This window comes from Xenopus tropicalis, chromosome 1, assembly GCF_000004195.4.
Source record: "Xenopus tropicalis strain Nigerian chromosome 1, UCB_Xtro_10.0, whole genome shotgun sequence".
In the NCBI taxonomy this organism is placed as follows: Eukaryota; Metazoa; Chordata; class Amphibia; order Anura; family Pipidae; genus Xenopus; species Xenopus tropicalis.
The window spans coordinates 12,377,295-12,391,698 of record NC_030677.2 but is presented as its reverse complement, the minus strand read 5'-3'; the positions used below and the strand labels follow the sequence as shown (position 1 = coordinate 12,391,698).

Sequence of the window (14,404 nt, the reverse complement as noted above, 5' to 3'; positions counted from 1 at the left end):
GTGCAGCACCAAACACTTTAGGACACATGGAGCTACTTAGTAGCAGCTACTAAACATCAGAAAATCCCCTGCCATAGACAATACTGAGAATTGCCTCTGCTAAACACACGTAGAGACAATTATCAGTAACTGATCAGCATTGTCTGCAGCCACGACAAGTAGCTGCTACTAGTAGCTCCGTGTGTCTTCTCCCTTAGCCAACCCCTTCCCCATTAGCCCCACTTAGTGGCTCATAGCAATAACCGGCAAGACTAATATTTATATATATATTTTTTTTTTTTCATACAAAAATTCTATGATATATTTTTCTATATATATATTTATTTACAGGATAAAATCACTTGAAGCAACTGAACGGCGGGCGAATGTGACAATTGTACTGCTCTCGCGCAAATGTCTAGAAGGGGCCTCAGTCTTACAAATGAAAATGAGGGCTTCCGAAGAAATTGTAAAAAAAATAAAAAATAAACGAGAGGGAGATGAATCGAAAGAATTAATCCAAACATCAAGCTATTGTATCCAACATAAAAAAAAAAAATATATTGAGCTACCGGCACTAATCACTTTGCTACATATATAAAATCTCCAGCTAATATAAAGCACATTGTACCAATCCTCTAAAACAGTTAAGATATATACACTGATCTAGATATATTAACAAATAGAATATTACAAAATATTAAAGAAGGCCACGCTCGGGGTCCCCCTCCTCGGAATTCATTTGAAGTTGGCGTAATCCGAAAACGCGTCGATGTATTCCTGCACCACCCTGTAGCAGAACTCGTACTGCTCCTATACGTGGGGGGAAAGCACAAGTCCATTATTCCATGATATACATTGGTTTCCTCAAGTGCAATGATTGTGGCCTCTGCTACCGTGGCTTTATCTCGTTATCACCCATTTAATTATGGGATACATCCCCAAAACAAAAACACTCAGCAATTTTAAGACTAAAGACCAATAGAAACTTTCCTCTTTGGGCACAGATGCAACCACCAACCACAACAGCAACTAGCATTTATTGGTCTAATGTGGTTGTAAATAATGAAAGCAAAGTTCCAATTGGTAACTAGGCTTTGCCCATGTCAAAACATGACCCAAAATGTCTAGAGCAGTGATCCCCAACCAGTGGCTCTGGGGCAACATGTTGCTCAGCAACCCCTTGGGTGTTGCTCTCAGTGGCTCATTTTTGAATTATTGGCTTGGAGGCAAGTTTTGGTTGCATAAAAACCAGGGGTGTAGAGCCTCCAGTAGGCAGATAGTCCACATAGGGGCAACCAAATAGCCAATAACAACAGAAACAACATATCCAGAATATTTTGGAACTGAAGACAATTTTTTCCACTCTGGGGCAAATTAGAGAGGCTTCAGATGGGGTTTTTCACCTTCCTCTGGATCAACTAGCAGTAAAGGTCCCCATATATGTTAAGATTCGCTCGCTTGGCAAGATCGCCAAGCGAGCAGATCTTTACCCGATATCCCCACCTACGGGTGGGCGATTTTGGGGAGTGTGTAGGCTAATTTGATTTATTCAAATTATATTGGCGGCAATGGGGCCGTCGGTTCAGGGACCGCATCAACGAGCCGATGAGGTCCCCAATCCGACTGAATTTTCTAACCTGGGCGACCGATATCTGGCCAATTTCAGGCCAGATATCAGTCGGGCAGGCCCCTCGTTTCAGTCCAAGGGACCCATATCGGCAGCTACAATCGGCCCGTGTATGGGGACCTTTAGGCAGGTTATATATAGGCATTATGGTTGAACGTGATGGACATGTGTCTTTTTTCAACCTAACTTACTATGTTACTATGTAATTGAGGAACCATGGGTTCTGTGGGCTGCTGCATTTTGATTAGACAGAAAGCTAACTATAGCCATAATATGGTGCAAATACAGTGGCTTGCAAAAGTATTCGGTCCCCTTGAACTTTTCCACATTTTGTCACATTACAGCCACAAACGTGAATCAATTTTATTGGAATTCCACGTGAAAGACCAATACAAAGTGGGGTACACGTGAGAAGTGGAAGGAAAATCATACATGATTCCAAACATTTTTTACAAATAAATAACTGCAAAGTGGGGTGTGCATAATTATTCAGCCCCCTGAGCCAATACTTTGTAGAACCACCTTTTGCTGCAATTACAGCTGCCAGGCTTTAGGGTATGTCTCTACCAGCTTTGCCCATCTACAGACTGAAATCCTTGCCCATTCTTCTTTGCAAAACAGCTCCAGCTCAGTCAGATTAGATGGACAGTGTTTGGGAACAGCAGTTTTCAGATCTTGCCACAGATTCTCCATTGGATTTAGATCTGGACTGTGACTGGGCCATTCTAACACATGGATATGTTTTGGTTTAAACCATTCCATTGTTGCCCTGGCTTTATGTTTAGGGTCGTTGTCCTGCTGGAAGGTGAACCTCCGCCCCAGTCTCAAGTCTTTTGCAGACTCCAAGAGGTTTTCTTCCAAGATTGCCCTGTATTTGGCTCCATCCATCTTCCCATCAACTCTGACCAGCTTCCCTGTCCCTGCTGAAGAGAAGCCCCCCCAGAGCATGATGCTGCCCCCCCATATGTGACAGTGGGGATGGTGGGTTCAGAGTGATGTGCAGTGTTAGTTTTCCGCCACACATAGCGTTTTGCATTTTGGCCAAAAAGTTCCATTTTGGTCTCATCTGACCAGAGCACCTTCTTCCACATGTTTGCTGCCCCCCCCCACATGGCTTGTGGCAAACTGCAAACGGGACTTCTTATGGTTTTCTGTTAACAATGGCTTTCTTCTTGCCACTCTTCCATAAAGGCCAACTTTGTGCAGTGCACGACTAATAGTTGTCGGACAGATTCCCCCACCTGAGCTGTAGATCTCTGCAGCCCCCCCAGAGTCACCATGGGCCTCTTGGCTGCATTTCTGATCAGCGCTCTCCTTGTTCGGCCTGTGAGTTTAGGGGGGGGGCCGTGCCTTGGTAGGGTTACAGTTGTGCCATACTCCTTCCATTTCTGAATGATCGGTGGAACAGTGCTCCGTGGGATGTTCAAGGCTTTGGAAATCTTTTTGTAGCCTAAGCCTGCTTTAAATTTCTCAATAACTTTATCCCTGACCTGTCTGGTGTGTTCTTTGGACTTCATGGTGTTGTTGCTCCCAATATTCTCTTAGACACCCTCTGAGGCCGTCACAGAGCAGCTGTATTTGTACTGACATTAGATTACACACAGGGGCACTCTATTTAGTCATTAGCACTCATCAGGCAATGTCTATGGGCAACTGACTGCACTCAGACCAAAGGGGGCTGAATAATTACGCACACCCCACTTTGCAGTTATTTATTTGTAAAAAATGTTTGGAATCATGTATGATTTTCCTTCCACTTCTCACGTGTACACCACTTTGTATTGGTCTTTCACGTGGAATTCCAATAAAATTGATTCATGTTTGCGGCTGTAATGTGACAAAATGTGGAAAAGTTCAAGGGGGCCGAATATTTTTGCAAGCCACTGTAGATATTTTACTTGCCCTGTTGGGACATATATTAAAGACTCATATGGGTCAGGACTGGGTGTCTTTATATTTAACTCCCTGTATTGAGTAAAAAAAAAATAAAAATAAAAAATGATGATTGAAATACAAGATCCGCTTGGAATGATGGAGGAAAGTGGGAGCTGGGGACCCAGGAACAGGCCGTTGGTGAGGACGTACGTACCAGTGTTTGGACCATATGTGGCCTCTGCAACCTCAAGCTTTTGACTGTTTGAAAGACGTCAAGGATGCCTTCTGCTTTTACTCGCTCCAGTACCGTGCTCAGAGCACAAAATGTCCCCGTCCTGCCGGCTCCAGCACTGAGGGGGGAACACAAGCGTTAGGCAAAAGTGTTACACACAGAATTGGTTCCCTGTAGGCCAGTGATCCCCAACCAGTGGCTCAGGGGGAACATGTTGCTCCCCAACCCCTTGGATGTTGCTCTCAGTGCCCCCAAACAGGGAGTTATTTTTGAATTCCTGACTTGGGGGCAAGTTTTGGTTGAATAAAAACAAGATTTCCTACCAAATAAAGCCCCTGTAAGCTGATAGTGGCAACCAAAACAGATTCATTCTGAGAATAGATGGATATTTCTCTCTCTTTTTCTTTCTCTTTCTATACCTCTCTCTTCAGCCCTTCTATTTATTTTCCAGTCTGCCATTTAAACCAATGATTGGTTGCTATGATGAGACCATAGCGACTAGGGTTACATTCCAAGCTAGAAATCAGCAACATAAAGTGTAAAAATAATTCAAACACAGCAAAAAAATAACAACTAGACCAACTGCAAAAGTTGGGGATGGAAATGGCTATGACTCAGACATTGGTATTCTCAAACAATTTGCAATTGGTCTTCACTTGGTATTTTAGAAGTTTTCTGATTGCTATAGTGCAATTTACCCTAGCAACCAGCAGTGGTTTGAACAAAAGTTGGGAATGTGAATAAAGGAGGGCCTATATAGAAATATAACTAATAAAAAGTAAGAATAACAACAATAAAACTGGAGCCTCACAGAGCAATATTTTTTAGCTGCCGGGGTCAGTGACCCCCATTTAAAAGCTGGAAAGAGTCAGAAGAGAAAGGAAAATAATTCAAAAACTATAAAAAAAATAATGAAGACCAACTGCAAAGTTGCTAAGAATGGGACATTTTATAAAATAATAAAAGCTTTGGTGAACTCCCCCCCCCCTTTGCTACAGACTTTATTTCATGTACATTATTATTGGTCAGTAACGGATGGGCGGAGCTATTACCTGCAGTGCACCGTGATTGGGTGATTCCCAGACTGCTGCTGCTGTTTCTGAACGGCGGCGATGATATTGATCATTCCTTTCCCGTCTGTAGGGATCCCCACTTCCGGCCAACCGTGAAAATGGAATTGCCTAATCTGCCGGGACTTGTTTTCCTACGTGAGAGAGCGCTACAGTTACCCCGCCGTTTCAGTAATGAATAAGCCACAAAACTAACCTGCTAGTCAGTAGCCCCTGAGCCACAGACAGGCACCAATGGGACTCACCCTAGTGTTGGTCACAAACAGATCCCGTACGGTGTAACTTTCACACTCCTCCTCCTTCTTCAGTTCTATGGTAATATCCCCAAACGATAAGGTACCTTCCGAAGGCCAGTACTGGGCACACTTTTCCTGATGGATAAAATACACATTTTTTGTTAGCAACAGTGCCACCACTTGGTCCTATAATAGCGTAGAATGTGTATGAATTTCATCCCAGGTGCATGCTGGGAAACGCCATTAACGGAGTCTAATAAACCCATAATTGGTCCAATTAACGTCACTGCTGCAGTCGGCAAATGTGTAAATGGATAATTAGTGGCAATTATCGGCAGCAGTGTAAGCCATCACATGAATGGCAGGGTTCCATTGGCTGTCGGAATAGGGCAAGGGAAAGAAGCGTTGGCTTCGGCCCGGGGGGGTATTTGCTCTCTTACCTGCCCTCTTTCCTCCAACTCTGTCAGCATAACGAGTGAGCACGATTTCCATTCCCAAATCATCCTCCAGAAATCCTCTAGGGAATGCCGTAAGGGCCCCTGGCTGGCAATGTACGAGTCCTTCTGCCGATAGCCCTGAAAAGCAAATAGTATAAAGCCCATCAAGGCAACATAATAAACATATCCAATGAGATCCCTTCACTCACTAAAGGGCAAGTTTCCCACACTGCATTAATGTGCAGGGAAAGTCACGACCATTACAGACTGGAATTGGCCCTACAAATGGTCTTTTATGGCCCACAGCCTGCTCAAGTGGCCAATTCTAAGCAACTTTTTAATTGGTCTTCATTGTTTGTCATAGTTTTTTTTAATTATTTGCCCTCTTCTTCTCTCTGCAGCTTTCCAATGGGGGTCACTGACCCCGGCAGCCAAAAACCTATTGCTCTGTGAGGCTCCAGTTTTATTGTTATTGTTACTTTTTAGTACTTATTTTTCTATTCTATATCAGTCTTTCACACCCTGGTTCAGGGATCCCCAACCTTTTTTACCCCGTGAGCAACATTCAGCTGCAAAACTTGCTCGCGAGCAACATGTGAACAGTAGCGCAAACACACTGGAGCTCTGAGGGTACAGATGGGAGGCAGAATGGCACACTGGTGCTCTGAGGGTACAGATGGGAGGCAGAATGGCACACTGGTGCTCTGAGGGTACAGATGGGAGGCAGAATGGCACACTGGTGCTCTGAGGGTACAGATGGGAGGCAGAATGGCACACTGGAGCTCTGAGGGTACAGATGGGAGGCAGAATGGCACACTGGAGCTCTGAGGGTACAGATGGGAGGCAGAATGGCACACTGGAGCTCTGAGGGTACAGATGGGAAGCAGTATGGCACACTGGAGCTCTGAGGGTACAGATGGGAAGCAGAATGGCACACTGGAGCTCTGAGGGTACAGATGGGAGGCAGAATGGCACACTGGAGCTCTGAGGGTACAGATGGGAGGCAGAATGGCACACTGGAGCTCTGAGGGTACAGATGGGAGGCAGAATGGCACACTGGAGCTCTGAGGGTACAGATGGGAGGCAGAATGGCACACTGGAGCTCTGAGGGTACAGATGGGAAGCAGTATGGCACACTGGAGCTCTGAGGGTACAGATGGGAGGCAGAATGGCACACTGGTGCTCTGAGGGTACAGATGGGAGGCAGAATGGCACACTGGAGCTCTGAGGGTACAGATGGGAGGCAGAATGGCACACTGGAGCTCTGAGGGGACAGATGAGAGGCAGAATGGCACACTGGTGCTCTGAGGGTACAGATGGGAGGCAGAATGGCACACTGGAGCTCTGAGGGTACAGATGGGAGGCAGAATGGCACACTGGAGCTCTGAGGGTACAGATGGGAAGCAGAATGGCACACTGGAGCTCTGAGGGTACAGATGGGAGGCAGAATGGCACACTGGAGCTCTGAGGGTACAGATGGGAGGCAGAATGGCACACTGGAGCTCTGAGGGTACAGATGGGAGGCAGAATGGCACACTGGAGCTCTGAGGGTACAGATGGGAGGCAGAATGGCACACTGGAGCTCTGAGGGTACAGATGGGAGGCAGAATGGCACACTGGAGCTCTGAGGGTATAGATGGGAGGCAGTATGGCACACTGGAGCTCTGAGGGTACAGATGGGAAGCAGTATGGCACACTGGAGCTCTGAGGGTACAGATGGGAAGCAGTATGGCACACTGGAGCTCTGACGGTACAGATGGGAAGCAGTATGGCACACTTGAGCTCTGACGGTACAGATGGGAAGCAGTATGGCACACTGGAGCTCTGAGGGTACAGATGGGAGGCAGAATGGCACACTGGAGCTCTGACAGTACAGATGGGAGGCAGAATGGCACACTGGAGCTCTGACGGTACAGATGGGAGGCAGAATGGCACACTGGAGCTCTGACGGTACAGATGGGAAGCAGTATGGCACACTGGAGCTCTGAGGGTACAGATGGGAGGCAGAATGGCACACTGGAGCTCTGAGGGTACAGATGGGAGGCAGAATGGCACACTGGAGCTCTGACAGTACAGATGGGAGGCAGAATGGCACACTGGAGCTCTGACGGTACAGATGGGAGGCAGAATGGCACACTGGAGCTCTGAGGGTACAGATGGGAGGCAGAATGGCACACTGGAGCTCTGAGGGTACAGATGGGAGGCAGAATGGCACACTGGAGCTCTGAGGGTACAGATGGGAGGCAGAATGGCACACTGGAGCTCTGACGGTACAGATGGGAGGCAGAATGGCACACTGGAGCTCTGAGGGGACAGATGGGAGGCAGAATAGCACAGAAGCAGCAAGGATATATTGAGGAGAGAGAATGGCAGGAGCAAACAGGTAGAGGAGATTGTGGAAAGGAAATTGGCACAGAGGAATAAGGGTGAGTAGGTGGCACAAAGAAGACTGGGCAGCAAGATTTGTACAAACAGGAAATGGGTGACAGGGAATGTGACATATTAAATTTGGCACAGAAGTGGCATGGGCTGAGAAGCAGGGGTCACTGGGATGGCTTACCAAAAAAGTAGTGTGATGGGGCTGGCAACAGATAAAAAAAATATTTAGTGGAGGAGCTGGAACTCAAAAGATTGTGCTGTTATAATTCATAGCTGGATTTGACAGGAGGCTCACAGGACTGATCCAGGTCTTTTCTCACCTTCCTTCCTAGCACCCCTCCTGCTCCCTGACTTGCGATAGTGCCTCCAGTCAAATCCAGCACAGCCTTTTCTCTCTGTCCGTTCCCAGCACCTTTTTTTTTTTCAACGATCAAGATCGTCCTGTTGTAACTGGATATGACAGGAGTCTCACCCTCCTTCCTAGCCCCCCCCCCCCTCACTTGTGGGATCCAGCAGTGAATTATAGCTGCAAGATCTTCTCTCTGCACTCTCTCCCGCCCCTTCTGCTCACTGCTGAATTTGACAGGAGGAGCGATCACAAGTGAGGAAGCAGGAGGGGCGGGGAACGGAGGGAGAGAAAAGATTGTGTTGTTGTAGCCGAGTCTGTAACTTTTACATGCTTTGCTAGGGAGAAGGGATCGGGGGATGTTAATGGACACCTGCAGGGAGGCCTATGCGAGCAACATCAAGAGTGGCTGCGAGCAACATGTTGCTCGCGAGCTACGGGTTGGGGATCCCTGCCCTGGTTGCTAAGGTAATTTGGATCCTGGCAACCATATAGCTGCTGAACAAATTGAAATAATTAAAAAAACTACAAATAATAAAAAATGAAGACCAATTGCAAATGGTCTCAGAATATTACTCTCTACATCGTACTAAAAGTTAACTCAAAAGGTGGACAACCCCATTAAATAATAATCTGCCCACAAATTAATTTAATTCTGAGCCTTTAGACACTGGCGCCAATACTAGAGAAATAGCACTGGTTTCTCTCCTTGCACAGACATTTCTGCTTCCATCAATAAATGGCTGCCGCCCCAACCCCGGCCCTTGTGCTTCCAAAGCAGGTTACTCATCCAGCCGCGTGTCCAGCTATAAAGCTAAAGGCCGGTGCCATTAGGAGATAAACCCCCATAATCTGGCACTTGAGGCGCAAGGCGCCATTAATGGGCACTAGAGGGGGGAACTCACCATGGGGCCCCCCAGCTCAATAAGGTAATCAGCAAAATAAGAGACCGCAGGGGATCTGCACGCAAGTCACACTATATATATATATATATATATATATATATACTATATATGTGTGTATGGGATACAGAGAGAGCGTTTGATCACTTTATATATAGAGAGAAAGAGAGTTTGATTTCATTTCAGACCAGTAGTTATTGGCCATTTTACCGACTTGTAATCACAATTCTGTGTCCTGATTGGCACAGCAGGCAATTAGCAGCCATTCCTACAGATTAAACCATGTAAAAGGGTAAATGACCAATGTGGGAAAACAGACCCATGCCTATGGCCACCGGCCCATTACCCTGCTCAGGGCATATCTGTATTATTGTACCCAAAAGACCCAAAGTCATGGCTTCCCCCCCCCCCCAGTTTCATACATATCAGCAAGAGCAATGAAATGCGAAGCCCGACCCCCCAAGGGAACTCACATCAATGAAGGAGGCATTGACATAATCTGTATTTTCTTCGCCCCGTTTCACTGGGATGATTACTCTGTTGAACTCGTCTGTATGAGGGGACAAAGCAAAAAACAGACACAAATGTTATAACAACAACTCCCAATCCATTGGGTCCCCACTAACAGAGTCCTGAGCGGAACCCATTTGTTAAATCCGACCCACAACCAGTATTTCTACCTACTTGGACCCACTACCAACCCGCAACTGCATTATCCGCAGTTCGATCCACAACCCACTGACCGCCATTAAGCAAGTGCTGTTGCTGCAAACTGGAAGTGACATCACCAGAAGAGGGCGGGGTAGAAAAGAAGACCTGTGACCTGTATCTATACCTGCATCCAGAAATACTACCTGAACCTGCAGGTACCCGACCCGCTTACTCCAATAAGTAAGGAGATTGTGATAATATTAAGAGACTGCTACTAATATGGAGAGATTGTGATGATATAAAGAGATTGCTACTAATAAGGAAAGATTGTGATGATATAAAGAGACTGCTACTAATGAGAGTTTGTGATTATATAAAGAGACTGCTACTAATAAGGAGAGATTGTGATAATATAAAGAGACTGCTACTAAGAAGGAGAGACTGTGATGATATAAAGAGACTGCTACTAATAAGGAGAGACTGTGATGATATAAAGAGACTGCTACTAATAAGGAGAGATTGTGATAATATAAAGAGACTGCTACTAAGAAGGAGAGATTGTGATTATATAAAGAGACTGCTACTAATAAGGAGAGATTGTGATGATATAAAAAGAGACTGCTACTAATGAGGGGAGATTGTGATGATATAAAGAGACTGCTACTAATAAGGAGAGATTGTGATAATATAAAGAGACTGCTACTAAGAAGGAGAGATTGTGATAATATAAAGAGACTGCTACTAATAAGGAGAGACTGTGATGATATAAAGAGACTGCTACTAATAAGGAGAGATTGTGATAATATGAAGAGACTGCTACTAAGAAGGAGAGATTGTGATAATATAAAGAGACTGCTACTAATAAGGAGAGATTGTGATGATATAAAGAGACTGCTACTAAGAAGGAGAGATTGTGATAATATAAAGAGACTGCTACTAAGAAGGAGAGATTGTGATAATATAAAGAGACTGCTACTAATAAGGGGGGATTGTGATGACCCCAGGCACCCAGAGACACTCACTGTAGGTCTCACAGGTTCCATATGCAGAAGAGATGACCCAACCTACTCTTTCTACTTTACTTTTCCTGTAGAACATTCCATGGATCCAGAGATCCACACTGTACGGCTACTGCCAAACCACAACTCCCTGTACCCTCCTAAAGGCTAGTGGCCCCTCACTTCCTATAGGGCCGGCCACACTGCATTATGGGAATTACTTACATGGGATTATCTGGAGAACTCGGTTTTTTTTCATGTTGGCCGGCAAGTTGCCCGTCCTCATCTTGTCATTCTGGATTTTAATGGAAGTGAGTTTCTGCCAAAACCCAACAAAATTACAATCAGGTCCAAAGGAACCACTATGTCACCAGTCATACTGCATTCGTACCAGGGGCCCGGGTCGCCATCGGGGGGAGAGGGGGTACAATTGTGCCGGACCCCGGTAATATCCCCTTTCGTAAGGGGGCCCGGTCACATCACGAAAGTTAAGCAAATTGTGTAAATTACGTATGAAATATCTTGTGCGGGGCCCCAAAGTTTCTGATGGCGGCCCTGCAGGGGGCGCTATAGGCCAGGTGGGCAGTACCTTAAACTCCTCCTCCAAGCCGGTGCTGTTGGTCCCAGGAATCTTGCTGTAGAGTTTCTGTAGATGGGTCTCTAGCGACGTCACCTCCAGCTCCGTGTCCCCGTACAGATAATGTTCCAGCAGCGCTTGGTAAATGAACACGTACTGCATCTAGGGACAGAATGGGGAGTTCTATGGTTCTGTTGGGCCACAGGAAACACTGGGAAAAATAACCATCACCCCTAGGGCTACGTGTGGTTGCCAACTACCACCGGTGGGGTAATTTTTTATAGATGCTATGCTCCCCACCCAGGGCAATTGGCTAACTAGCGCCCTCAGCTGAAAGTGCCAACACGGCGCTCACAAACAGTGAGGCAACTTTGTACCTGTGCAGTAAATAATGGCAACCATTCAGCCGATTGCTTTCAGCGTTCACCCTGCCGCTGGCTGGTTGCTATGGGTTACTGCCCAGGTGCCAGTGTTTATAAATGAGCCCAAGTGTACTATAGTTACCCATAAGCATCACTACTTACGTCTGTTTGTACCATCTGACAGCGCTGCGCTCGGATCCGGCTAACGAAACCATAAACGTCGACTTTCTTTTCTGAGTTCATCATGTCCAACATGGCGTCTATGACGATGAAGGTGCCCGTCCGCCCCACCCCAGCGCTGCAGACAAAAGCACAGTATTATGTATTGGACATGGCACAGTTACCCATAGGCGCCACCCACGCCCTGATCACCCACCTGCAATGTACCACAATGGCGCCCGCGTACTGGGGGTTACACGTCTTTACTTTCTTCAGGAACTTGAGCATCCCAATGGGAGTGAAAGGCACCCCGAAATCGGGCCAGCTGGTGAAGTGGAACTGAGTGACGAGCCGCTGTGGCTTCTTGTTGGTGACGTCCCCAACCTATGTGGGAGGAGTTAGCAGCAACCATCATATCAGTATCTGTGACTGGCTGGGGCCTATTCTCTTCTGCCCACTGTCTCCCTGCCTAGTGATTTCCAAACAGCACCGGGTTTGTGTCACTTCTCTATACATTAGCCTGCTGCGCCCCCTAGTGTACACCCATGGAAATGCACCTTACCCAGGGGCCTAAAATCCTCTCTATTATTTATCAAACAGAAGGGGCAGCAGAGGCTGAATAATCTGCATTTCCCCCACAGAGACACGCCCCGGACCCCCAAGGCTGCACCCTACCCAGGGGCCTAAAACCCCCTCTATTATTTATCAAACAGAAGGGGCAGCAGAGGCTGAATAATCTGCATTTCCCCCACAGAGACACCCCCCCCGGACCCCCAAGGCTGCACCCTACCCAGGGGCCTAAAATCCCCTCTATTATTTATCAAACAGAAGGGGCAGCAGAGGCTGAATAATCTGCATTTCCCCCACAGAGACACCCCCGGACCCCCAAGGCTGCACCCTACCCAGGGGCCTAAAACCCCCTCTATTATTTATCAAACAGAAGGGGCAGCAGAGGCTGAATAATCTGCATTTCCCCCACAGAGACACCCCCGGACCCCCAAGAGTGCACCCTACCCAGGGGCCTAAAACCCCCTCTATTATTTATCAAACAGAAGGGGCAGCAGAGGCTGAATAATCTGCATTTCCCCCACAGAGACACCCCCCCCGGACCCCCAAGGCTGCACCCTACCCAGGGGTCTAAAACCCCCTCTATTATTTATCAAACAGAAGGGGCAGCAGAGGCTGAATAAGAGACACCCCCCCCCCCGGACCCCCCAAGGCTGCGTTACCTGTTGGATGCAGAATTTGCGCACAGTGTAATCTACCAACACAGTCATATCTTCCACAGACACACGGATGTTCCCGTAGGTCCAGCACCCCTGATCGGGCCAGTACTGGGCACATTTGCACTGCAGGTACAAAATATATAACCGGTCAGTGATAGAGATAAGGTATACAGACTGGTACAGCCAATGGCAATGTGGTCGAGCCCAATACCCGGTATAATTTGCCCCACTTGCCTCTTTTCGTTCCTTCAGATTCGTTACCATGACGATGGTGGCCGTGTTTTGCTCCCAGATCATTCTCCAGAAATCATTCACAGTCTCCTCTTTTGGGCCTTTTAATAGAGAGCGCAAAGCATTGTGGGTCCACACAGACCAATCATCACCATTACAGATACTCATTACACCTTCCTATTGGCCATCGAGTGATTTGTAAATGTCGCTGATATTGAAAGCGGTTATCTGGCCGGCGTTATAGCTCTGCACTGCTGTTTCCGACTCTCTGAACAATGTACCAGAAGCAATATATAAAATTAGAGTTACCTTGAGCAGCAATGAACTTGTTCTTCTCTTGGTATCCCTGCAAAGGAACAAATTACAGCCAAATCAGTTGCACAGACATGTATAAGCCCCCATAACTCCCAGAATACCCCAGTAACCAATATAAGCTTATAATAAGCTATCATATATACTCTCATACTGTACTGTCTATGGGAGACAATATGGCAGCTCCCTCCATATACAGATAAGAGAAATATACAATAAGCTAAATCCTATGGAAACCAACATGGCAGCACCCACCCATACGTAGAATAGAAATATACACACTGAAGGAAGCCGATAATTAGAGTAGTGTAGAAGGGCCGCAGCGCTTACGTTGATGAAGGAGGAATTAATGTAGTCGGAATCGGGGACGCCTTCGATAGGCAACAAGTGAACTCTCGAATGATCGTCTGGAAGGACAGAGGGACAGAGACAGTCACGAGCAGAACAGGACCCGCCCCTCTGGGAGAGCCACGCTATAGGGCCACATTTATCCGATATGTACGGGTTCCATCACCCCCATCTCCTGCTCCCCCCCGGGGTAATAACATGGAAATTAATTTTGCTTTCTAATAATGACCATGTAAAAGGCAAATTAACCTAGAAAGCGGCCGGGATAAAAAGCTCATTTTACTTTTTTCGTCTCCCTAAAGACGCACGATGCAATTAGGTTTGTAGGTCGCATATTTAAAGGTGAAGTTAACCTTCTGAGCACTTAGCTATGGTCATAACCCAGATACAGGCTAGAGAGAAAATAGGGGTGAACAACCTCGGGGGTTTCCCTGATTTATGTCATCTCCTGCCT

General features: G+C 46.7%; 1 protein-coding gene across 1 annotated transcript in view; it reads right to left on the bottom strand.

Moving 5' to 3' along the window:
* Nucleotides 1–269: 269 nt before the first annotated feature.
* The window catches only part of ptpra (protein tyrosine phosphatase, receptor type A), a 71,683-nt gene continuing 57,548 nt past the window's right edge, over nt 270–14,404 (bottom strand). Inside the window, 14 exon segments of the mRNA NM_001127950.1 lie at nt 270–792; nt 3,699–3,834; nt 4,769–4,920; nt 5,032–5,157; nt 5,463–5,597; nt 9,560–9,636; nt 10,961–11,054; nt 11,325–11,474; nt 11,837–11,972; nt 12,051–12,217; nt 13,063–13,182; nt 13,294–13,391; nt 13,600–13,636; nt 13,933–14,009. Coding sequence (NP_001121422.1) covers nt 718–792; nt 3,699–3,834; nt 4,769–4,920; nt 5,032–5,157; nt 5,463–5,597; nt 9,560–9,636; nt 10,961–11,054; nt 11,325–11,474; nt 11,837–11,972; nt 12,051–12,217; nt 13,063–13,182; nt 13,294–13,391; nt 13,600–13,636; nt 13,933–14,009 — 1,580 coding nt within the window. The 3' untranslated portion in view covers nt 270–717.